The 25835-nt window shown below is 39.6% G+C and overlaps 1 protein-coding gene across 3 annotated transcripts in view; it reads left to right on the forward strand.

Annotated features, from left to right (window-relative positions):
- Nucleotides 1-25835, forward strand: part of SAMD12 (sterile alpha motif domain containing 12) — a 183361-nt gene that overhangs the window by 100518 nt on the left and 57008 nt on the right. Inside the window, exon 5 of one of the 3 annotated variants that reach the window (XM_064646198.1) lies at nt 20650-20669. The exons of the other annotated variants lie outside the window; for them this stretch is intronic. Coding sequence (XP_064502268.1) covers nt 20650-20654 — 5 coding nt within the window. The 3' untranslated portion in view covers nt 20655-20669. Of the gene's footprint in view, nt 1-20649; nt 20670-25835 lie in introns of those variants that run through there. 3 annotated transcript variants of the gene reach the window in all.

Raw genomic sequence — 25835 nt, forward strand, 5'->3', positions numbered from 1 at the left:
TTCCTTATGTTCAATCTAAACCTACTCTCATTCAGTCTAAAGCCATTCCCCCTTGTTTCGTTACTACATGCCCTTGACAGTTGCTTTATAAAAGAACTGAGGAAATCAGAGCCCTAACTATACTCCTGACCCCTTAGAAAGTACATAAAAATGTTCACTGCTGGGCTTCTGTTTCAAACCTGACCGTCTTCATCAAGTAACACTTTTATTGTCAAACTGAGTGGATAACATTGGAAATAAGAAGATAAGAAGTGCTCAGTTGGATCCAGTATCCCTCTGTCCCAGTACTGAGCCTCTAATAGTAGCAGATGCTGTTTAGGCAGAGCCCAGAACTCTGGTCCCTCTGTGGTTCCATTCACTTGGGTTCCCTAGCACTCAGAATTGCTGCATTTGGAAGACTATTGCCCTGCCTAATTCTTTTAGTGTCCATTGGGAATCTGTCTCATGCTTGTGTGAAACAAGTTGTTCACAAGAAGTTTTTTACAAACTAAAATTTAGTCACTGGCAGCCCCAGTGGTGCCAAAACTGCCAAAGCCTAACTTGGCATGCTTTCAGCTGGATATCTTCTGCCTTCCACAGACACTCTAAGCAATCCTACTATCATGTGCACACTGTAGTAGCTAGACATCCTCTGAATTTCAGATCCACCAGTCACACCTCAGAGGCATCAGATGAATTATACCTGTTGTTCTTCATTGATTATTACAGATGCTTCAGGTGGTTGGCAGATGTATTTGTCTGCATGGTAGATGACTAAAGGTGGGTGAGATAAATTCCCACTTGCTAAGCCTAGATGTAAACTCCCACGCTAAAAAAAAATTGGTCTGAAAGTTGGACAAATTGCCCTCCGCTCAGATGAGTTTTGGTGACACCATCTTTGTGATTTTATGGAACTGGTATTGCTGGTGCCTGCGTGAATGTGTCCTGTTTGTAAAGTGTTTCACTATATTGGCACTTTTAACAAACATGAAAGTCCCTTAAAGCCTTTTTGAAAACATAAAATGAAGTTTTGCTGTTTTGAATCCTTAAAGGTGAACGTTGCCAAAGAGTTCAAAAGCATTTTTCTTCCTGTTGTTACTGGAGTTTATGGCCATTGCAATAAAAATTTCTAATTACTGGAAAGATTCAAGGGAGGCAGGAAAAAACCCTCTCTTTTTTATGCCTTTGTAAAGTTGCTTTTCTATGTGTATAAAAAGAACCTGTTTTATTTAAAAGCTTCTCTTCTTTTCATTCACATTCTTTAAAAGCCTTTCTTTACTGTAATTTTAAAAATGAATGTGGTTCTATTCAAATAAAAGTTTACTCTTAATGGCATTTATGCTTCATATGATAGAGCACCTTCATTTACTTAGTTATACATAGGCAGTCAGCAGTGTTATGAACTGCTTCTTTATTGCTAAGCAGTATGCAGATCTCTGGCATCTTCCACAAAGGAAAGGGTGGGTTGTTTTAAAGCCTTTATTTGACTTGATCATAAAACATGGGTACTAGCCTAGTGTTTTATGACATGCTCAAGTATGATTAATAATTTTAACTATGCTGGTTCCCCCATAAGATCAATATTATAGAATTTTTTCAGTCACTATTTCAATGGATTTTAATTGAAATTGATTCCCTATAAAATAATAAATTGAAGTGTATTAACAATGATCTTGTGGTCCTTGGTGTTCAAGTTCTGAATCCTAACAAAATTCTGAACAGTTTTCAAAGAAATACGTGACTTACCTCTGTACAGCCTAGGTACTCATGAAGCATCTATAAATTTTTTAAGTGTTAATTCCAGCAGATGACAGCATAAATACAGCAGCTTTAATTTGCAACATGAATGTGAATGGAAATGTGTCAGGGAATTGTTGTTTTTTTAAAAAATGTATTTCTCAGCTTGCAGTTCAACTACGGTTGTATTGTATCATCCTAAAATTGAAAAATACTTGCATCAGTAAAAATGCCTCCTAGTCACCTGAATTATTAGAAGTTACCTGCACAAAGAAAAGATACACTGAGAAAACCTGCAGTGAGTTGCTCTGTAAGAACTTCAGTGTTTTTCCAAAGGTATCACCTATAATGACATTGAGTCAGTCTTTGACTATTTTTCTCCGTTATAGTGATGAGTTGAGTTTTAGGGAGTATGTGCTTGGCAATATCGAAGTTCTGAAGCTCCTCAACCACAGTTTTTATCCACATCTTACAGCTTATACTCAGTTAAGCTTAACCACATTGTTAGAATAGTTGGTTTACATACATTTGGCTTATACAATGACTTCCACCTGAAGACAACCTGATTAGAAAATAGCCAGACTCAGGAATTTTACATCCAGACAGCCTGCTACAATATGTCAGGACTCTGACTTGGCATACTCATTCAACTACAAAAGAGGGCTGGAGCTATTATCCTCAGGAACTGTAGGGATAAGCAAGTTAGAGACTTTTTTATGTGAACAAAAAAGCATGCCGAGGTTCCCCTTCAAGCTTGAGCGCAGTCTGAAGGCACATACATTGACATGGTCTTAGAGTTCTGAGTCCTCTCCACTAGAAATAGGATTCACATCTTCCCAGTCTATTTGTCTGGCACAACCAGCTGCCATCAGGTGGCATTTGATGAAATGAGATGGAGTTGAAGCAACTCCAACACGTGGGCCTTGAAACAAGTAATTTTGTCATATTCTTTCATTCTTCAGCGAGACCAGTTGAGAGGCTTACTGCTGGTAGTGTCAGCCAGCAGACTCTCAAGTTCTCATTTTGCTGCATTGAAAGAGTGCTGTTGTGTAGGACTTTCAGGAGCTGGATTTTGAGAGAAAGACATGAAAGAAAAAAAGGTCTTGACAGCAAGAAGGTGAGGTTTTTACTAACTGATTTTACCTTTTTCAGTAATGCAAAGCTTCTGTTCTTAAAATTTACTCTCCAAAATCCTCTAAGCTGTATGGTTCTTGTTTTCTTTGCATTTCAGCATATTTCAGATGTAGAGATGGAGAGGGAATGGTAATCACATTTCCTTCATTTTTTAAAGTGTTAGGTCATTCCAGTCTTCTTGAGGAATAAAGAGGAAAGCGTTCTTTCTTACTCTTATTTCTTTTGACTTTCATTCCTTTAAGAAGTCCTGAGGAACTGAGGATTGTTGTTAAAGTTGGGCCAAGAGATTATTATCTCCTAGTTTTCTTTTGTTGATTTCCCTTTAGCCTGAATATTTTAAAGGGCTGATTAGACTACAATTGTCTGATGAGGAATTTCTTTACCATGTTCCAGAGAGTGTAGCTATGTGAAGCACTTTTCAGCAGTTCCTTGTGATTTTCTGTCATAAGGTGCCAAGACGGTCCAGCTGTATTTAAAGACTATTTAAAGAATGTCGGAAGGAGCAATCAGCATCATCTTAGGCTTTTAAAAGTGTCATGCAATTAAGGATGAAGAAAAACCTTTGAAAATTCCCTACAGTGATCACTCCCAGAGTCACGGCAGTTATAATTCTCAGTGCAAACTTGAAAGACCTTGAAGCAAACAAACTGTATTTCAGACAAAAGGGACAGGAAAGAGGAAGGGAAGGACAGTTCTACCTCTAAAGGTCCGCTGACAAATCAGTTGTCACCTGGGTAGTTTGTGAACAGATTTTTTGCTAGACTCAGGAGCTGCTTTACTGTCCAGCAGTGTGGCTGCCATCCATTGTTACAGCTGTTGACTGTGACACTGACCAATAATATTGTTGACTTTTGTACATCTTTGCTTAAACCTGGAGCATCTTTATTTGAGGGTCATAGAAAGGCAACCAGTCCTTACAGCACATCAAGGTAATGAATGTCTTTTTGCTGGGACGTAACTTCGTACAATAAGTCATGTATGAGCATTTTTTGTCTTTTTCTAGAAATGTTTCATTTAGGTGTGGAGGTTTTTCTCACATACCATAATGAATATTGTGTTTTATTTTCTTCTAAAACTAATAAGCTCTTTCCACGCGCTTTATTATTTTTTACTGATATTTGCATACTAGATTTGTTGATAAATTTTATTTCTCCCTTCTTAAATATCAACTGCTGTGATAAGCACTAAAATGGGTGACTGTTGCTTTGTCAGCAACTCATGTTTTCCTTTATTATACTCTTACTGCTGTTCCTGACATCTTTTTGGTTTTCTCTAGTAATGAGAATGTCACTGTGGGAATTTTACTTTACTTCTATATGGCTTTGCTGATCACATGATAATTCTGGTATGAGAATATATGCTTTACTAATTTCTTCAGCATTTTCTTATGATTGAGATGGTCAGAACACAGGCTATTTAGGTAAGGAATGCAAACAGATTCTGAGACTAGAAGAAAGAAATCCTTTTATTAAGGGTGTCTCTAGAAATTAGGAGCTACCTAAAGGTAGTGTCTTCCTTAAGTTTCTGCTGCTTATAATTAATTTGGATAAAGTTTTTGAGAAAACCTTTAGTTGACTTAAAACTGATCCTTATTCTTCATGCACACATTCTGTATCAATTCTAACACAGTGAACAAATAGCAAGAGTAGCTACTCTAGTAAGAAGAATCTAAATTTGTCTACTGGCAGCTAGAAACTGGTTATATCCCAATTGTCTCCTCCTGAAAATTGGAGACCTCAAATTTGCTCTTGGTTCTGTAAGTGCAGATGAAGGAGTAATGCTCCATTGGTTGCAGTGAGATGTGAAACTAGTAAGAATGAGAACAGGATCAACCCCATTTTTCCTGTGCAGCATGAGACTATAAAGCCCATTCAAATCAATGAAGGGTACCAATGACTTTGCTGACCTTTGGATCAAATCCAAATTTTAGTAACTTAATTAAAACCACAAATAGAGAAACATAAGTGTTCTGTTCTCTAACCCACCATACGTCTCCCTAAAATTGAAAAATACAGTCCCTTGCATTTTGTTGTATCAAAAATACGATTTTTATATTTTATTATCTTTACAACTTTTTTCTTAATTGTATAAAACCTATTTTTTGTTTGATCTCAAAATCTCTTTTGATGATGTGCACTGCCTGTGTTATTTGCAATCCTAATTTCATAATCACTGCTGGAAATGAAACCCAAAAGCTGCTTTTATCTTACTCTTTTTAGTCATGCTCTATACTCAAATGGCATAATCAAAGATAAAAACAATTATACTGTCTTTTAGCTTGAGCAGTTTGAAGAGTCTTTGTCACATCATATATTATCCAGCTAAAACTTTGGTGTCTAGTTGAACTCATTGCTTGCATTGAGTTGCTCATCATTATGCTCAAATAATCAACAAATAAGCAACAGCCACCCCCAGAGATAATCTGTGCCCTTCTAGAACAGGTGTTAATGATAGGTGCAATATACTGCCCTCTGGAACTTCCTGCCTCTGTCAGCTGGAGGACTTGTCATCTAATCTGGGAAACCCAAATTTAATAGAGGAAAAGTAGGCAGCAGCTTTTTCTCCGTTTTGCTTTCCAGCACGAAGCATATAACAAGTGAGATTACCCACTGTTAATTTGACTCCAAACTTTCACTGCCTTAGCATAGTAATTTTATTGTCTTTATCTGTACCTGTTAGCAATATCTGGTTATTCTCTGCTGTTAAATTGCACCTTTTTTCTGCAATTGATAACATCATCTTTCATATTAACATTATTTTAACTGAGCCTAACTACTGCTCACTGGTAGTAGAATTAAAGCAACATTTAGGTGCTTTAAAGAGTTGCAAGTTCTGGGTTAAGGATTTTGGAGTTGTTTTCTTACTTGTAATTTAAATGATCCTTTAGTCTAAAGCAGACAAGAACACATTTTATATATTGTCTTGGGATAGGTTTATAACTTACCTGCACTTCAGCAATTTTTCTCAGACATGAGTGCTTTAATAACTGCAGTTAGACAGATCTTAGTCCTCTGAGTTCTTCTTTCATCTGGATGTGGTTGAGCCTGATACAAATATTAATCTATTTTTATTATTTTTTTTGTGATTGTGGATTTTGTTGCCTCTGTGGAGCTGGATCCAGTCTTAGACAGGAAGGCCAGGACCAGGCTGAGAGCCCCAGATGAAATGCTCACTGTAACTGAACTTTACCTTGTAATTCAGAAAACTTAATGAAAACTTCTTCCCTTTCATATAATTAATTAGTATGAGCAGTGAAGTTGTAAGTCTATTGAAAACCATGAATTGCATAGTTTCAATTAAATAGAAAAGCTGGTAGAAAAAAACCCTTTCCAAAAATAAAATAATAACACAGAAGAGTGACTGAAAAAAACAAGCTTCTTATGCCTTTTGTTTGGTCTTTCTGTGTCTCCTTTAAAGCTCTTTTGCATTCTCATGCAGCTCATTTGTTTTATTGAATACTTAAAGCCTTTTACCATCTGCCAAAAGGTTTTATTTTGGGGTTTCCTCTTATGTGGGAGGGTGGTTTCCTCCTTCCCTTCGTGCTAGTTTCCTTGCTATCTTTAGGACTCAGAGCCTACTGGAGACCTTCCTGTCTCCTTTTTATTACACAGTCTCCTCCTTCCTTGCTGCAAGTTCCTGCTCCCGGAGGCAAAGAAGAAAACAAGAGCTGAAGCTGCCTTTTTGAGCTGCCTGACTGATGCCGACAGCTTTTGTTTTAAACACAGGAGCCCAGTTCCTGGAGTGCAGGGCTGTGTGTACTCGGCAGCGATTCCTGGGGCTGGGTGTTTTTAGGAACAGTTCCTGCGTGAAGGCCGTGTGTAACTGCCCAGCGCTCTCGCTACAGAGTGCAGTGGCTTCTGAAAAGGTGTACTGTAATCTGTAGCATTTACTCTAAAAGCAGTTTATTTCTGTCTATTTGTTTGTCTTTTACTTCAGCACAATAATCCTATTTGTTTTGCCCCTGTTAGGACATCTATAGCCATAGCCCTGTAGTTTCTTCCTTTTATGGGAATTTTAGATTTTTTTTTCTATGAATGTATTGATTTCCTATCTTTACCTTTCTTGTGCTGTAGAGAAAACAAAGTGAAATTGGAGGTGTTATATTTTCAGAGAGATAGAATTGCATCTTTTTTTTTTTCTTCCTGAGAACAAAATAGAGTAAATGGCAGTCTGGGTTTCTCAGCATAGCTCTCAAGGATGCAAGGAATGCATGTGCAGTGGGATGTGAGTATCCAGGTGTCAAGCCACCAACACAGCAGGAGAAGGCTGTGAGTCCTGCTCAGGTACCTCCATTTAAATCTTTGCTGTGGAGGTCCTCAGGTACCTGTCATCATGTCTCCTTGAAGTAGATGCTACATGGGGGAAACAGAGTCCTGCCTTTTCCCTTCGGCCTCTGCCTGTTGGGAGTGAGAGCAGTCCCTGTCTGAGGAGCGTGCAGTCCTGTTACTGCCTGTCCTGACTTGCTGTACAGCTGCACCTGTGACCCGAGGCAGTCTGAATGTGGAAGGCACAGGAACAGGGGTTGTGCTGGGTGTCAGATCACCTCCTGAGAGCTCTGCCAGGATCCATATCCACCACATTATGCCTCTGCTGAGTGCATTTCTGGCTCTCCTTTTTTGATTCTTTTTTTAATCACTGGCATTACACCAAACAGCATGTCAGGTAGTAATAGGAATGTAATATTATTTTATTTGTGATTAGCTCATCTCTTGGGCTCTGAGATGTTCTAATCACTATCCTTCCATCACCACCCAATTCTCTCTGAAGCTCTATCCTTTGGTTTATTTACTCTCCTTCTGTTATTGTTACTGTTGATCACCATGAAAAATTCTCAGTGCTTAAAAGTAAGCATCCCTTCAGTGCATGTAGTATTATGACTATAGGAATCTAATGGAAGGTTGAAATGTGGATGAGGAGGAGTAGGGTGACCCAGGGATGTTACCTAAATGCCTGATCTACAGATGAAGACTGATGCTGTGATTTCTGTTCAGGAAAGTGCCAGTAAAACTGTCCATTTCTTAGCACTGGCTATTTTAATGACATTCAATTGCAAACTCCAGGTATAGCATTGCACAGAGAGGTCAGTGGTGCCCATTTCTGGTAGCAGAATGATGCAACATAACACAACAGCCTGAGATGGCATTCTCCTGAAAAATAAGAGGGCTACGTGAAAAAAATTCAAGCAGGAGACACATGTATCTCCTCATTTAGAGAGCAAGGCATTGTGCTTCTTAAATAAACACAGGTTTCCATGTTCTCCCTGTCTCACACACACACATGTTGTGTGTGTCTAATTGGCTAAAAATGTAAACAGTAAATTAGGGATATGATTAAAAATTAAACAGCCGCTGCAGAAACCATCAGTAGTAAATGCTTATTAACTTACATGTAACAGCATGCTGGTGTGATAGCTTTAAATTGGCTGCTGAAACTGATTTGCAGCAAATAAGGCCAACTTTCCAAAAGGATATTTCTGGGGCTCAGTAATCAGACCTTCACCTCTGATTGCTTGTTTTTTTCCTTCACAATTTTTGTCAGCCTTGTTTAAGTAACTGATAATGTACATGCCTTCTTGAACTACAACGGGTGATATACTTAATCCCTTGCCTCTGCTGCTTAGCAGAATGAGTCAGTATGGGTCTGATCCAGTGTTGTCCTCTCTCATGCACTGCAAGACTTCTGTGGTTTTCTCATTTTTCTTCAGGGCTTCACCAGAGCCCCTATCCATTCTGTGATCCCCCTTTGCTGGCTCTTTACATACGTACTGCATGATAAGTTGAAGGGTAAAGATGTTTATACAAATTCACCTGCCCATCTGAATGCCACATCCACACATGCACACCTGTGATCTCCAGACCAGCTCCATCTGGCAATGCATGGCAGAGACTACAGTTTCTGGAAAGGGCACCCCCCAACTCCATGGGCCCTTTTCATCCCATCTCATAACATTTATGCCATACTCCTGTGTGTCCTGCACATGGAGTCCAGCGTATTAGAGGAAATGTTTGGCTATCCTGCTTTGTGAGAGTTAGGAAGGTTTCCAGCTACAGCAAGTGATTCTCAGGGGAACCGTTACAGCCTGGGTTCAACACCAGCAACTCAGTGTTAGCTTTAAATATTTTGGGGGAAGTTGAAACAAGATGTAAAAACCTCTCAAAATTGGGACTAATCTGGAAGGACTGAGCAAAGCAGGATCTTTTCTAGTGAGCTCTGACTTACTGGATATTTGCTTTTCAGGTGGGTTGGATAATATGTATATTTGACTAGTATACAGTATAAACAAGCTTTTGTATATTTTTTTCTTACCTTCCTATGTCCAAAACTGAGGGCTGCTCCCTCGAGAAAGCAGCTGAACTTTCTGCATGTTATCTAGGCCTCCTGTGTTGATTTAGCCTGGAGATCTCCTTCCCTCTTTCCTCCTGCCAGTCAAAAGCAGAAAAGGATGGGTGTCACCTGACTTAAAGATAATTATAGTCGGCCCATTATCAGAGGGTTGTATATATCCTGTAAGAAAGCCTTTAATTCTACCTTCCTGTGAGAAAGTAGCACATCCCCTGAACGACTGCCAAACTCCTTGAATGTGGCTGCAGGTGGCTCAAATGTGGTTTTTGTTAAAACCCTGCTGGAAGATGATTTCTATCACGAACACCTCAGTCCTGTCAACTGTTTCTGTGCTTGGTCTGCTCCAGCTGGTGTGGTCTGTGTTGGAGCCATGCAGTGGGAGGCTCTTTGGTAGCTGCCAGTGTTGCAGTTCAATGTTGGCCGCAGCTGCACTGTGAGGGACAAATGGTGGCACGTACTGTTGTTGTCTGCAGCTGTTGTCTGCTCAGGGTCACCTTCAGATGCTTAGCCCACTGACTTGTGTTTTGAGAGGTATAAAGGCATATTCACAGTGGAAGTTTCCTGATGTAGCACGAAAATAATATGAGAAGGGATGTTGTAGCTCTAACAAAGTGGAGGACATAATGTGTGTGAACCAGATCTGAGATGCAGAGCAGAGTGAGGTGCCTGCAGCTGCTGAGAGCCACTGTGGGAGCCAGGACCCTGGGTTGGATGGACTGAGTATGGACTTCACTCTTTTTTCTGGGTTTCGTTTCCTGACTTCGCCAAAGCCTTTCCAATATAGTTACATCCCTGTCCCATCAACCAATTCTCAGACTGTGGAGAGTAGGGAGAGGAAGCCACAGGTACACAATGTGCCCAGGTAGAAGACATGGAACAAGGCTGGAAACCCACTGGCTTAGGGTGGTAGAGCTGAATTGCTGTCAGCAGCAGAGGGAAACCTCTCTGGAGTGGTCTCAAGCGTACAGAATACCACAGGGAGCAATTCCTTTTCTTCTCGGTGTCCTGAAGAACAGATGGATCTGACAAGTTTATTGCCATAAGCTGTCTTGTTTTATCAGCACATCAGATCTCGGTACTTGACAGATGTGCCAAACAGAAAATAAAATTCATCCATGCCCAGCATTATGGATTTTAGCATCTCTAGTTTCTATTTAGAACTGTTCTCTTTATTGTCCAACCTAGCCGGGGCATAAATTAGGAAGAATTTTCATTTATAATTAAGGGAAGATTGAGATAAGTAAAGTATTATTACAAGTGCACACCAATTTTTGAGCTTTAAAAACATTGTTTGGCATGTTCAGCTTTTTGGTTCAGAGCTGTGCCTGAGACAGCAAAAAATGTCAAACAATACAAAGAGGCCAGAACCGTACTGGCAGTAGTGAAGCAAATTATTTTACATACAGCTTGAATAGCTTGATATTTTACAATTGCAAAAGCATGAAATAAAAGCTTTTTGAAGCCAGCAACATGTTTGCTTGAAAATTATTTCAACATTATTCTGAATATCAAAAGATGATTTTATTCACATCTACCCCATTCCTGTTTCTTCCCCCAGCGCACACTTGGGTTCTATGGGGGATGAGGCAGCAAGTGCTTCTGTGTCTTTTTTCACAGCAAGGTCTCTGTTGTGGGTTAATTTTTTTCTTCCTCTTCAAAAAAATCAAAAAACTAAAAATTGATTAATATATTGCAATATTTCCAACAGTTGCAAACTGTGCAGTGCAAAGTGGGTATGAAATATTTAATGTCATTTTAAATTAAAACTGTGCTACATATTTACTTTTTTAAAGAAAAGTACATTGGATTTATTTGAACCCAAACAGCAGACTAAAGTTGGATCTTACAGGGTTTTGTAATTACCTAAATTCATATTTTTCTGTGTATAGCAGTGACTGCTGCTGAAATGCAGCAGAAGTCGGACAACAGAATTGGTGAAAGCCACTGGTTAAACACCTGTTGTTGAAGCGCTAAACTTTTTTTACTTCTGCAGGTGCAGAGATAATATCTTTTTCATGTTGGTTCAGCTATTTCAATTCAGTGACTAGTGCATTAAAACATAAGAAACCACTTGGGAGGAAAAAAAAAAGCTGAAAAGCTTGTTTTCCTCTTAGAATTTATAAACAAAATCTGTGTGGCAGAGGATGAGATCTACCAGTTCTATGCTTTTGAGGAATATTGCAACCAGAACTGACATTCAGTTCACCGATGGAATGCTTCCTTGCTTAATGAGACTGATTACTTAAAAATAAAATGAGAAGCTTCTTTTTTGCCTTGATTTTATAGCTTATTTGTAAAATACTGTTCTTCAGCATTTTCATTGCCTTTCACTTTTATACCAAGTTCTATTTTATAACTAGAACTTAACAGAAATCCCAAATAATAAAAAAAAATTACCTAGCGTAAGCTATCGTACTCATGCCCAAATATAATGAGAATGTAAGGAATGGAAATCAATCAAGAGTTGTGTATAAAAGTGCAAATCATGTAAATAAGTGTGTGTTGTGTTAACTGTCAGAAATGCCATATGTATTTATATATGCTGTCTTTAAATTTATGTCAACAAGCTGACAAATTTACTAACATATGGAATCTACTGCCCACGAGCTTAAGTTTTTTTATTTTTCGAATAACTAGCAGAAGTATTGATAGGAAGGGTCCAAGGGGTAAGGAGTGTTTTAACTATCAAGAACTATTCACAGACGGCCATTGTATGGATGACACATAGGAGCAATTAATCTTTTCTGGTTTAGAGGTCCAGGCACACAATAAACAAGGAGGTAGCTAACATGGATACCTTAGTAGCTAACATTAGCTACTAAGAGAAGCTAACATGAATTTACTAATGGCAAAATACCCTGATTGCATTCTGTGATGAGAGAACTGGTTGTGTGGGAAAGGGATAAGCAGTGCATGTTGTATACTTTGACTTTAAAAACACTTTTGATGTGGTTTTCCACAGTGTCCCTGTAGCCAAATTGCTGATTTATGGAACACATATGGAGACAAGAAGTGGATGGAGAACTTAGTGGCATCCCTAAGGGATTGATGAAGGGGACAACAGTGGCCAAATGCCTTTGTTGGTGACTGTGATGACGAGGCAGAGTGCACCCTCCGCAAATTTGTGGGATGATATCAAATTGGAGACAGGGCTCAGTGTGCTGGAGGGCAGCATTGTCACTCAGAGGGATCTGGACAGACTGGAGAAGTGGGCTGACAGAGGCTTGGAAAGTTCAACAAACACAGAATCCTGCATCTGTAATGGAATAACTCCCTGCACCAGTATATGCTGGGGGCTGGCTGGCTGGGTAGTGCTTTGCTGAAAACTACCTTGATAAACAACAATTAAATATGAACAAGCAGTATGCCCCCACTACAAAGGAGGACAGGAACATCCTGAGCTGTACAAGCAGCAGTGTAGCCAGCAGGTCAAGGGAACCCATCATTCCCTTCCTGTTGGCAGTAGCACAATGACATCTTGAGCAGTTTTGTGCTCAGCGCAGGAAAGACAATGACAAAATGTAGCGGCTCCGTGGATAGGTCACCAAGGCGGTCAGGAGCTGGAGCACATGATGCAGAAGAGGAGGTGAGGGCTGGGTTTGAAGACAAGATTAAGGGGGTGTTGCTGCTGTCTATTTGTAGCTGCCTGTTGGGAGAGCGCAGAAAAGACAGAACCAGATTCTTCCCAGATGTACATGAGATCAGAACAAGAGGCAATGGCCACAATTTGTAATGCAGAAAATTCTAACTAAATATAAGGAGGGGGAAAGGGTGGTGGAACGGGCCCAGAGAAGATGTGGATTTCCTTCCTTGTAGATATTCTAGACTCAACTGGACACAACCCAGGGCAACTTGCTCTAACACTACTCCTGCTCTGAGCAGGAAGTTGGACTAGAGGCCTCCAGAGGTCCTTTCTATCTGGCATAGTTCTGTGATTCATAGGTGCCAGTGTGTGAGCTAATTGTGGGAGCTTCCCATTGTGGTTCACTCTAGGAAAAATATGAACCATCAGAGATGTTTGATGTGATTTGCTTTGGGCATTTACTATGGTATAGGTTGAATCTCACTCTGGGAGAGCCTGACCTCTGGGGTGACAAGGTGAATAGATGCCTATCCTTGGTCAAGTGAATCTTGTCTAGGCTGTCAGATAAGAGTTAAAATGGAAAGAGGGTTACTTTTGTTTCTGAGAGCAAAGGAAATTAGTGAAGAAATTTACTTTATGCTTTATTCTGAGTCATCAGAGGAAAGTGGTTGAGAATTTGAAGACAAGACTGTGAGTGAAAATGATCACAAAAGGGTTTCTGATCTGAAGGAAAGGAAGGAATGAGTGAAAGCAGCTGAATAATGTCAAATGACTTGAAAAGAGCTGGTTTCTTTGAACTTTGGAATTGATAGGTAAGAGCTAGGAAAGGAGGGAAAAAAAAGTCCAAGGGAGCTGACAGGCTTTTGGAAGACAAGATACTACAGACACAGCAGCAGACCATCCCACTGAAGGAGGAAAACACAAAATATCACAAGTACTTCAGCCCTCTGCAATTACTTGAAAATCAGGAATGCTATTACTAATGGCAAGAGGATAATGCATTGGGAATGAACAAATTTTAAAAGTAGCACAAACACCTAGTTTAATGAGTGGCAACTACAAGGGGTATTAAAATTCAGTTTTTCCAATACTACAGGAATAGGGGAGAGATATAGGAAATTAGAGTGTGTTACTTTGTGGACAAGGAAGAGAAAGTTGGTCACAATGAGGAGGATGAACACCAGCCTTTCTTGCATTCATTTTTCCCAAACAGGTTAGTTGTGATGGGGGTTCCTGGAATGGTTTAACTTAAATAGAGGGGAAAGAACAAGCTGGAATGGGGGACAGAGGGAAGTAATGGAGGGGAGCTGGACACAGTCAAATCACTGGGGTCTCATGAAATTGCCCCCGGGTGCCTGGCAGTCAGATGAGACCAGCCCTGAACTTTAGCTTTTATCTTTCAGAACTTGTGAAGGATGAGGAAGGGCAAATTTAAACACAAAAATGAGGAAGCCTGTCATCTTAACTTTGATACATGATGAAATGCTCCTGAAAATTGTTAATCAATTTGTAAACACCTAGAGGATAATAAGCTGATAGAAAAACAGCCAGTGTGGATTTATTAAGAAAAAAAAATGTGTCAAACCTCTCTAATTTCCTTTTTGAGTGGAACAAGAGGTGTAGGAGATAAAAGTAATAGGTATGTCTTTAGTACAGCTTTTTGCAGTGTTTTGAAAGCCTTGTAGCCTTCTTAAATGTAAACAGGTTAAAAAATCATCTAGGTGAGATTACTGTAAGGCAGGTGAAGGACTCGTTGAAGTACTGTGTTCAAGAAACAGTAATTGTTTGCTTGGCATTTGGGGAGGGAGCCTGAAGTGCTGTGCTGTTAGATTCTGCCCCAAGTCAGTACTGCCCATGGTTTTCATTAGTGTCTTGAACAATGGACTAGAGAATGCAGCGTGTGAGGGACTAAAAGCTCCAATAGGCCTTGGATATAGTGGAGGGCAGGTTTAGTCCCAAGTGAAAAAATGGAGAAATGGTTAAAATGAGTAAGATGGAAATTCAACAAATGTGAGTAAGGCCTGCAGTGAAGTGTTTTCCCCAGGAAGGGAAAACAAATGTATGTATGCAGACTAGGGATATCTGAGTAAGTAACAGTGAGAGAGCATGTGGTATTGGGATATCACAAGCTGAATATGAGTCACACTGGGATATGGCTGGTGGAGAAAATGGGGAAGACACCAGACTTTAATGTAAGTGTGAGTCTTGTGTGTAAGCCATAGGATATCCTTCACTCGTTTTTGTTGGCTGTCACTCTGCTGGGATAGTGTCCAGAGCTGGCTTCACACCATGAAACAGTATAGACAAACTGGAGAATGCCAGAAAAAGAGCTGTAGGAGTGAGCAGAGATTTAGAAAAGACCAGTGAGGAAATATTGAAAGAGTTAGATCCAGGATGCAAGGATAAAAGATAGAAAGAGAGACAATCTTTGGAGTATATTAAAGGATTTGTGATACAGAATCACAGTGGTGTGTAAGCATGCCCTCTTCACCTACCCAAAGGTAAGAGGGAGAGTAATTAGTTCCGTTTGCATCTAAGGAGGTTTAGTTTGGGTATTAGAAACATATTGTAAGCATATTGCAATGGAGTGTTTGGGGGAACTGGAGTAGAGCGGGTTTGTATGTGCAAGGAATAGGTAAGAGTCAGCTGTGTGGATATTTGCCTTTGCCTCAAGTGAAGGGGTAGACTAGATGATTTTTTTAAGTTCATTTCAGTTCTGTGTTTGATTCTGTCCACTAAAGGAAAACACTTATTAAAAATGTAAAATGAGAATAAAACTGATTTAAACCAAGGGTTTGTCTTTGTTAATTTGAACTGTGATTATATTCAGCATTTTAAACATCCCTGGTTTAAATTAAACCCTTGTGTTGCAGTGTTAGCATCTTCTATTTGTGAAGGTCTTTTTTATTTATTAAAAAAATGCTCCTTGGTGTGATAATCTCTCTGAGTATGAGTTATACAAGTAATGATGAAGAGACTGCAATGTTCTTAAAATTGTTCTGAGGTATTTACTTTAATGCCTTAGTATTTCAGTAAATTGGCTGAATCCATACTGTAAAAATTAGACATCTCGTGAGACAGTATTGTCCAAATAAATACCAATTTCTTAAACAAGTAACACTTGCATGTAGAAATTTCTGCCCTCAAAAAATGAACTACTCTCCAAACACACAGCTCATCCAGACAATAGCCTTGTATATCTTACTTTGTCCAGTGTCATACTGGTGACATTAATTCAATGAGGAGACCAGAATGTAGGCCCGACAGTTATTTTTCATGTTTGATTTTCTTCTCGATGAATTTAATATAAAGATGTTTATGTTAAGCTAATTATACCTTGGCTTTTTGTTTTCTGCTGCTGAATGAAGTAATGTAGAAGGATTATTTTTTTCCTTTTCCCCAAAGAATGGAACATTTGACCACAATTGCTATTTTTTACATTAGATAGAGCACCTTAGTGTCTATTACCACAAGTGATTTATTAGTACATAGGGCACACTGAGGAACAGTGTCTGAGTAGCCAATGAGACACAGTAATCACACTGTGCAATGCCCGCAGAATGAAATTATGTTTGATATTTAATATTAACCCAAGCTGCAAAATAAGACTTAAAACAAACAAACAAAAATCTTCAAAAGAGAAAAGCCCAAAAGAAAACAGAAACCAGGGAATTGCTGGGATAAATTTTCTTCTTACAGGAAATCTGTGCTGAGCAGAGCGTCCAAAGCAAGGGAAGAGCTGCTTTCTGCCCTTTTGCATTCTGCTGTTCCCAGCTGTCCTGCTTCCTCTGACTGTCTCTCTGCACATATGTGCCACCCACCTAAGGAAACAAATAGAAACGACTGGTCCCAGTGTGGCACTTCAATCCTTCAAGTTGATTCTGACCAGGAAGATTTGTTTTGTATAATAATAGCTTATTCACACACCTAAGACTTGTGCTTCTCTCAATGTGGAGGGCACACGCTCACCTGCTGGCACAGGAACCCTGTCATCCACTGAGCTCCGTTTAGTCAGATGCTGAGCACCTTTCATCTGAGAAAAAAGGATCTTTAACAGCCACTGCTAAAGACGTTTCTGACTAGAATAACATATTAACAGCAGGGATGAAAGAGTTAATTCATTTTTCCAACTATAATTTTTTTCTTTGTAGAACTGATTTGACACAGTCTAGCAGGGTGCTGTTACTGAAAAATTGAAGCACCAGGTGTGATTAAATAAGATCACACGTTTCATTCCCTCTTTAATTTCACATCATCCTTCAGCAGCTGTATCCCTTTGCTTTCTGAGAGTTGGAGAACACATTGCTTTTGCAGCAGGCAGGTTGCTGCATTGGTAGCGTGCATCACTGGGCTGTTGTCAATCAAATCTATTTGTGCACACAAATTATTTATTGTTTGATGGAACAAACTTATTAATCTGTTTATTTCTCAAGAATAGAAAATACAGAGTGTATTTGGGTAAGAGAGACAAACCTAGCCTGGCTCCTCAGTATTTCCAGAGGTTCATGTATGCAGCAGAACACGTTTCCACTTCAAAGAGAGTAAAAAAAGTAAAGACAGTTTGGACTTGGGATCTTCTTTCAGTTCTTACAAAGCATGGCTCTATAGGATCTGATGAAGTCACCTGCTTTGCTGAGAGTCTGTGGCCTGCCACTGACACAAAAAGTGTGAACCACTGCCACTCTCGGGCAGTAGTACTGGCACAGTGCACAGACCTGTCCCTTGTCCCTTCGCTGCTGGGTCAGAAAGGTAGCACTGAGGCCACAATGGCTATTTGCAGTTAGAACATGATACCACAAAAAGAAAACAATTGGGTTTTAGCTGTCCTTTGCTTTAGAATAGTGTTCCTATGTAAAACTGAATTGGACTCCTGCTGGTAGTTATTCCAGGCAATTCCACCTCCAAACATTGGCTGGCTCACTTGTTATGCAAAAGCAACTCCAACCAAAAAAAGATGCATATTTTTATTTTTTTCAGAGGAAGAGGGGGTTTGTTCACAATACTTTGACACTGTTACCTGCAGTAAAAAAGGTTGTGCAGAAGTGACAGTGCCCTGGTCTCTGCCATAATTAATCCAAAGAACAGAAGTCTGTGCACCAGTATATGATCTGATGAATTGCTATGCTGTGGTGTGAGCTCCAAGGCATACGGGTCCTGGGAACATGGGTTTGGGGGTTTCTGAACAGATCTGCTGCTGTAGCTTTGGCTCTGTGTTCTCCTCCTGCACCTCTGGTGCCGCTCTCTGTTGATTTCCTGCTGCACTAGTGGTGATATTTATACAACTATGGTGTTCATGACACAATGTGCTAACCCTTCTCAGCAAGTTTGAGCAGCATTTGGCTGTTGCCTATTTATATATGCGAGTATGCAGCAGCCTTGCCTGTCCTCCAGCACCCTTAGCCCCCTGTGTAAACCAGCCAGTTTTGCTTACTGAGGACTTGTCAAAAATGCATCCATCAAAATTGAACAGATGAACTAAACAAGTGAAAGGGTACCTAAATACCCCAGCTCTTTCATTCGTAAGCAAACAGGGTCTTATTTGCTGTGGCATCATTCCCACATAAAAGAAAAAAGATGCCAGGGGAGGGTGACAGAAGAATTTTGGAGATTCTAGGGATGCATCTAGGCCTGCATTTCAGTATAAATAATGCCTATGAACACCTGTCCCTTCTTAAATTTAATCTTGGAAGCAGCATTGGGACCAGCTCATTTGATGTCTCCTTTTTTTTTTAAATTGAGCTCTGCAGATAAAACTGGCTGCCTGTAATGCAGGAGTGTCCTTAAAAGTGAGCTGACATTTATGCAAACATGACTTAATTCATGCAGGGGAAGATACTCTTTGATCTGTGAGAGAACAAAAATTAAAACTCAAAAGGAAGTATTTTTTTCTTTACATTAGTAGACCGGTCTTCATGGAGATGGAGAAAGGTGCTCTGACCTTTTCCCCCTGTGTGATAGAGACTGATCATCACTGTTTCATCCTAAGTGAGGCCAATATCAAGAGGATGGAACTAACTGTGCCAGTTTCTGTGTAATTATTGCCATATGCAATGGGCTGTGCTTCTGTAGGGACTCTGAGTTGTCTGAGATTTACTGGTGTTAACACAAACATTATTATTTCTTAACTGGTGTTCACGTATACACAAAGGAAGTGTTTCAAAAGGTGAAATTATATTTTCAGTAATTGTTTCTTATTATGCTAGGGAATTTTTAAAATTATTTTTTGAGGTCACAATGAAGGGTTTAGGAGATCTTTCAGGTTGTAAAAGTTACCCAATAATGTCAGACTAAATTCTTAAAAAGGCCAGTGTTGACCCCCTTCAGAAATAATGAGGTTTAAAAGGAACCCACATTTTGCTATGGATGTTTTGGGAGGTGGGGTCTGTAGGCTATTCTTGGTTTGAGGCTGAAGCATTAAAGCTTTTATAAAACCAAAGTAGACATTTTCATGCCATTCTTTGTTGTGTAGAACTGTTGCTTTAAGGGAAATGGTAGATTAATATTGGGAAAGTTGGCAGAAGCCCTTGCTCCTCCTGCCAATGCAAAGCAGGGTGTTATTTTCCCTACTGCTTTCTCCATATCCCTTCTTTTCTTTAGGCGAATGAACTTCTCTTTCTAACTCAAAAGAACAAATGCTTTTGCTATCAGTTTTGCTTTTCCAGCAAGATCCTTTAATGCGGCTCTTTCTCTCCACACGCAAAGCAGCCTTTGCTCACACCTGCTGTGTGATAGGATCCTTCTCCCTGAGGAGGGCACAACATCTGTTTTGTTTCCTCCATGGAGAAAGAGAGAGACATTCTCAAAAAATTCTCCTCCTTTCCTGCTTGCTAACAACAAAAGAGGTTTTAAAACATTTGGTGTTTCTGGAGAGAGGAAAAAACAGAAGAGTGCTAGACAGGAAAAAAACAGCCATGGAAAAATAAATTGAACATAATTTGAACTATAATTAAAAGTCTTAAAAAGAAGTCAAACTGCCAAGTTGGAAAGAAAAATGTGCATCATGAAATAAAGTACCTTTATGGAAGGATGTGCTTGGGGTTACAGTGCAGGACTGCCGTTCGGGACACGTTGCCTCTATTTCTGCTCTGAGCTTCTGGTGATACCAGACCAGAAACTTAACCCTTATTTGCCTTGATATGTAAAATTTGGTGGTATTGTGAGTCTTGGTATTTCAGAGTGTTGAAAGCACAAGGAGATGATAGAAGTTGCTTAAATAGAAGCAGCTATGCCATTGCAGTGATGGCAGCTTTTTGTTTATGACAATAAAAAGAGTTTATATCCTTTAAAGTATGGGAAGCATTGTGAAATGGTGTATAACTGCATCCCCAGGGAATCAGTTTGTTGTTAGCATAGTGTAACCTGCAGCTTCAGTAAGAGGCCTACTTCAGAAGGAGTTAAAAGGTAAAGAGGCTGATGCACAGAACTTCACAGAGAAAGACTTTGTGCTCGGCCACTGACGCCGTCTGTGCACATTGCACAGAGTTTGAAAGCAGCATATTTTGTTGCATACAATCCGCTTGCTGGTTAGAAGCCAGACTGAAACCAAAGGCTCTGAGCTGTCTGTTTGTGGTCTGGATGGGGGAAGATTTCACATCTGTGAGGGTGCTTCTTCTGCTGTGGCATACAATAAGATATGTGATCAGTGGGAGATATGGCACTCCTGCTGCTGCCTGAAAAATCCACATGTGCAGCTTTAAGCTACTAAATAAGCTTGCAACTTACCAGTGCTCCCGTTTGTGATATGGTTAGAGCTGGTGTCATACAGCTGACTGGTTCCATCATTCATAAATTCTTAAACCTATGTGAATAAATTCAAATATTTATGTCTTTTAAAGGTGATCAACAACTCTTTGAACTCTCTTTTATGTTTACAGTTTAATACTTCAGCCACTCTGACAATATTACCAATTTGAACTCAGCACGTCTGGATTTTGTGAGTCAAATGAAAAGTCTGTAACATGCTGTGACTTCCTTCTGCAGTACCAATCAAAATAAATCAGATATATTCTCTTCTGTTCTCACTACTGGTATCAAAACTCCAAGTCACTATGGAAATGTGCTAAGAATCCGCAAGCTATACTGCCACCAGTTCTGTCCCCCTCCAGTGCTCATTGTGATATCCATATGCATTTCCCAAACCTACCATTCACTTCCATTGTTAGCTCTGTTTGTTACTAGAGGAAACCACCACACTTCCACCGTCGCCATCCACATGTCCGTCGGGAGGACAGTACACCTTGTGGATAAATGACAAATAACCGGGGAGCAGAAGCACCTGAAAAAAGTAACAACCAAAGAAACCCTGACTGCTGGAAACAGAAGATTCAGAACTTAACATTGGTTGAGTTGCAGCAGAAGTAACAAAGTGTGAAATGTGCTTTTCCCAACCAGTACGCCATGCTGCTTTAATTTACAGAATATATAATTATGTAACATTAACATTCTGATACATCAGTCTTCAACAAAAATTGAAATGAAATCAGAAAAATCCATGAATCTATTTTTAAGACAATTACTGTAATAGCAGTGGATAAGAATACAAACATAAATAATTTTCATCATTTTAAGATTATGTCTTTAAGATCCTCTGATTTTGTGCCCTGGTAAATATTTGCATGCTGGTGCAAACCAGCTTAGTTTAGTAAACCTTGACTAAACACTTGTGGAAATCCTTCCAGCATACTTCAAACTGTGTCTGAGTCCTGTGAGCATAAGACCAGGGATCTGCTTAGAGAACTGCTTTTGAACTTCAGGGATAAACTACATTTGAGGTTGGTTTTCCCAGTCAGACCATGGTCCATTCAGACCAACATTCAGCCTTTCAGCAGTGGCCCAAATGAGCTGGTTCAGCAGATGCACAGTGCTATAGCAATTACAATGAAAAGCACCACATCTCATCACTCCAGTCATCTGTGTTAACCACCGTTGTTAGGAGAAGCCTGTTTATTTCATTTGCAAAGAAATGACAAATGTTTACTGTTAATGGTTCCCACTACATGATTACAGAGGAAGAGGAGAGAACCCTTTCCTAATCCGCAGGCAAATTTCTCTTCTGAGACACTGTTAGGTCCCAAATTGTCCCAGTGTTCTTGTGGTGTAGTCCAAGTATCTTTTATTTAAACTATTTTTGAGAAAATCCAGTGAGTCTGGGTTGCTCAGAAGACTCTTAGTGGTCTCTGTTGTCATTTGCTTCCGTGTAGGTCAGGCCAGAAGTGAACAGATTATTAAAATCAGATTGGATGGCTTAGGAAACATGCCCACTAACAGGCAAGTCTCCCCATCACAAACCTGCCACAAGGGCAAATGAATGGCCAAGTAACTCACTTTCCAAGGTAAGTCAACCTCTCCTCCTCTTTAGATATGATGCTTCCTCTTAGGGTCAGTTTAGGAGGCTAGGAATTACATTGTTTGGGGTTCTTTTTTCTCTCGTTCCTTACAGGGTTTTTTTCACTGAAGAATAAGTAAGTCTCCAGGCCTTGGGGTTTTTTGTGGGTTTTTGGTTATTTTCTGGTTTGGGTTGCTGTTTGCTCTCCATCTCCTGCCCCTCCCCTCTCCTGCCCTAGAAGATGTGTTTTAAAATTCAGGTTCACTTTTGTCTTTCTGCTACTTGATAATGATTTATACTCAGCCCATAGGCAACCTAGGGGATACAGAGTGCATATGCACAGCCTGGTTGGGTCAAGAGATGACCTTTCTGAGTTCCTGTCTCCAGAGGAAGCAGAATTGTTTAGTCTCTGCGATGCTAACAGGGCGGTGCTGAGAGACAAACTAATTTTGGTAGCTTCATGCAGAAAAAAAGCCCCTCTGAAACTTAATGACCTTCTGTAGGGGAAAAAGGCTTTAGGCATGAAGATACAAGCAGAAATCAACAAGGCTGTCATCTGGGAGAGAATACAGAAAAAAAGAAAACAACTGAAATAAACTGTATGTTGGAGTTAACTAAAAGTTATTATTTTGACATAGAGGCACAGTTGACAGAGTAGGTAAGGTACAACATACCACATTACTGTATTTAAAACACAGCTCTTTATCCTTCACAAGAAATGAAGCAGAATTTTTATTAATGAATGCCCAATGGCTAGATACGTTGCATGCACATCATCAAAGGCATTGAATCGATGCAGCACTAAATTCTCAGAATCATGAAGTGGTATATTGTATGCAGGGGGAAACTGGGGAGCATAGCAGGAAATGGTACTGAATTTGAGGAAGAGGGATACGTTTCTGATAGGAACAAGAAACTCATGTTACTGAGATTGTTTTGAGGAAGATCACCAGACTTGTACGCTTTTGTGGGTATAATAATTAAAGAGGTGGACTTTTTAGAACAGCTGTTCTAAAACTGTTTAGAATATTTTTATGAGCAAATAGTTTTCTTGCATGTACAGATTATGCCAGCACTTATACGAGAGTCAATGACAGTGTGGCACGGGGAAATTTGGGAACAGAATTGTTCCCTCTCACCTTGGACCACAAAGTTTCTTAGGGAAAAACATATGGAAAACATATCTAAGTTTCACAGATTATGTAGTCCATCCCTTTGCACTAAAACAACATCAGTGCATAGAATTTGTAGTGCTATCTGGAAAATGGATAGAGTTATTTTTAGTTGGCAATATTAATGGTTTGATAGCATATCACAAATGTCAATTATACAATGACCTATCATAATACTAAATGGACATATCATGTAGCAACCTTGTAGTTGCTGAAGGACATGATAATGACATGGTAACTTACTCAAATTAATTTGTATGTCATCAGCTCCTGACCACGCACTTTGGTGGTGACCAAGAGAAATAAGTTCATTCTTACAGGGATGGTAAGGCTGCAGATCTTCAAGAGTACAAGCCTGTGTACTGATCCTGAGTGTTTGATTCGGTGACATTGTTCCTGTACCACTGGAGGGACTCCGATATTGGAAGCTGTCTTAATGCAGAGATTGGGATATTGTACCAAAGCCATGACTCAGAGAATGAGTTTCTGTGGGACTTCTCTAGCTAGTATTCCATATTAGACAGGTGGTGCGAGGTCTCGCTGAAGCTCCCACTGTGCAAAAGGCTGACAGATGCTTTGGACTGACACAACAATAATACCGGCTTCTTATGATACATGTACCAGAGGAATTCAACATATCCCTGACCTAGCTCAAGTCTTTCTATGTTCCATTTAAGGAATATTGACAAAACGGGCCACACTATCACTCAAGTCATTAGTATATAACCTATAAAAGGACCTGGACAAAAAGAATAAATAGAGGGAAAACTCTAAACCAAACCTATTTTCTGCTCCTATGCTTCCACTTGCTGGTTATGCAGAAGCAGTAAACAAGCCCTATTCCCAGAGCTGTGCTGACAGCACTGATGATGGTGGTGCACAAATTAGGAGGTAAACAAAAAAGCCGTGTTAATTTCAAGCTCCATTAGAAACACAGGCGGTAAAAAAAAATCGATGTCTCCCAAACAGAAAAGGTCAAAATTGGTAGGGAAAGAAAGTTGGTTTTCCGGTAGGTGCAAGACTTTTTAATTATTATTTATTTTAAATTGGGTGTAAGCAAGAAGAAGCTACTGGTCAGTGTCACATTAATGACTAATACATTGAAAATAAACAACTAGCAAAAATTGTTTTTAAAGAAAAATATGCTCATCTTTGGCTCAGGTCATTCTTGTATTCAAAGGCTGGTTTCTATTTTAAATTTTGCCTGTAGGTTCTGTGGATATTTGGTTACATTTATAATCTTGGCATGACACATTTGAGGGATCATTCTTTTGAAAAGATTTCATCAGATTTCACTGTTTTCTCTTGGCATAGCCTATTCTTGGATTCAAATCCTTGGGGCCTGCTAGTTTAAATTTTAGGTTTTGTCGTGCATCCAGATTAAGTCTGGAAATACATGTATGTCATTTTGTTATCAAGTTGTCTAGCAGAGGATGACAAGAAGAACAAATACTGCTTTATATGTTTTCGTTTTATGGTAGTGTGTCACCTTCAACTCCACTCACATTAAATGTTTATCACTTCATGTGTTCTTTGCTTTGCATATTAAACTAAGTTTTCACATGGTCATGTTAAATTATGTATGGAGGTGGAGTTTTGCGGTATGGTGTTGGGAGCCAGTTCTTCAAATGTGAATACATATGCAAAGACCTTGGCATATAAATACCAAAGAGTGTGACCTTACAGAGCAAAGTTACTCCATGTCTAAGTGTTTGAGGAGCCACAGATTTTCTGGAAATTATTATTCTTACGCTTATTAATTATAGAACCACTATAGTTATATGTATTTAGGGTAATCTCTTTTGATCAAGAGCAATGTTGGAAACAAGGCTGTTAATGCTGCTTCATTCTGCAGCACCACCTTGTCACAGCATTTTACTGACACTTGTGGGTGTTAATCCCTGTGTAGTAGGCAATATTCCCTTCTACAGAATATGATCAAGATGCAGAGACTTCAAAGACTATGTTTTATGTACAAAAATGTATTTGTGTGATATCTAGATTGTTTTTAAACAATCTTCCTCAAAAGTACAGTCAATATTTCTGTAGCAGAGTCAGGATCTTAGTGGTAGAGAGCACAGATAACTTCCCAGCTCCTCACTGTCTCTTCATCTCATCCCTAAAACACAACTTGCTCGTCTAATTATCATTCCCTTCAGTGAACATTAGCATACTTGTTAAATTGGCCATTTGTGTCCCTGAACTCCCCTGCCTGTCCAGTGACTCACTCAGACCTGCATTTTGCACACCCTGGGGAAGCATGGAACAAGTTATCCCCGTACTTTCAGCTCCTGGTCCTAAAACTGTTTGGTATCAAGTTCAGTCCTCCCTATTGCTTCATTAACTGTAGTTGTGAGAAGAAAAGAGGCTTTTAAAGAGGAAGATGTCTAAAAGGATGTGTTCTCTCCTATGGATTATTTCAACATCTTTGTTTTCACAACTTACCAGTTGCCTTTTTCCTCCCTGACTGTGATGTCCTGCCAGCCTTACCTGCCTGCCTCATATTTCTGAACATAATCACCACCAAAGGAGACTTACTCTCTCTGGCAGTGCTGTAATTAAG

Source organism: Pseudopipra pipra, chromosome 1, assembly GCF_036250125.1.
Source record: "Pseudopipra pipra isolate bDixPip1 chromosome 1, bDixPip1.hap1, whole genome shotgun sequence".
Classification (NCBI taxonomy): domain Eukaryota; kingdom Metazoa; phylum Chordata; class Aves; order Passeriformes; family Pipridae; genus Pseudopipra; species Pseudopipra pipra.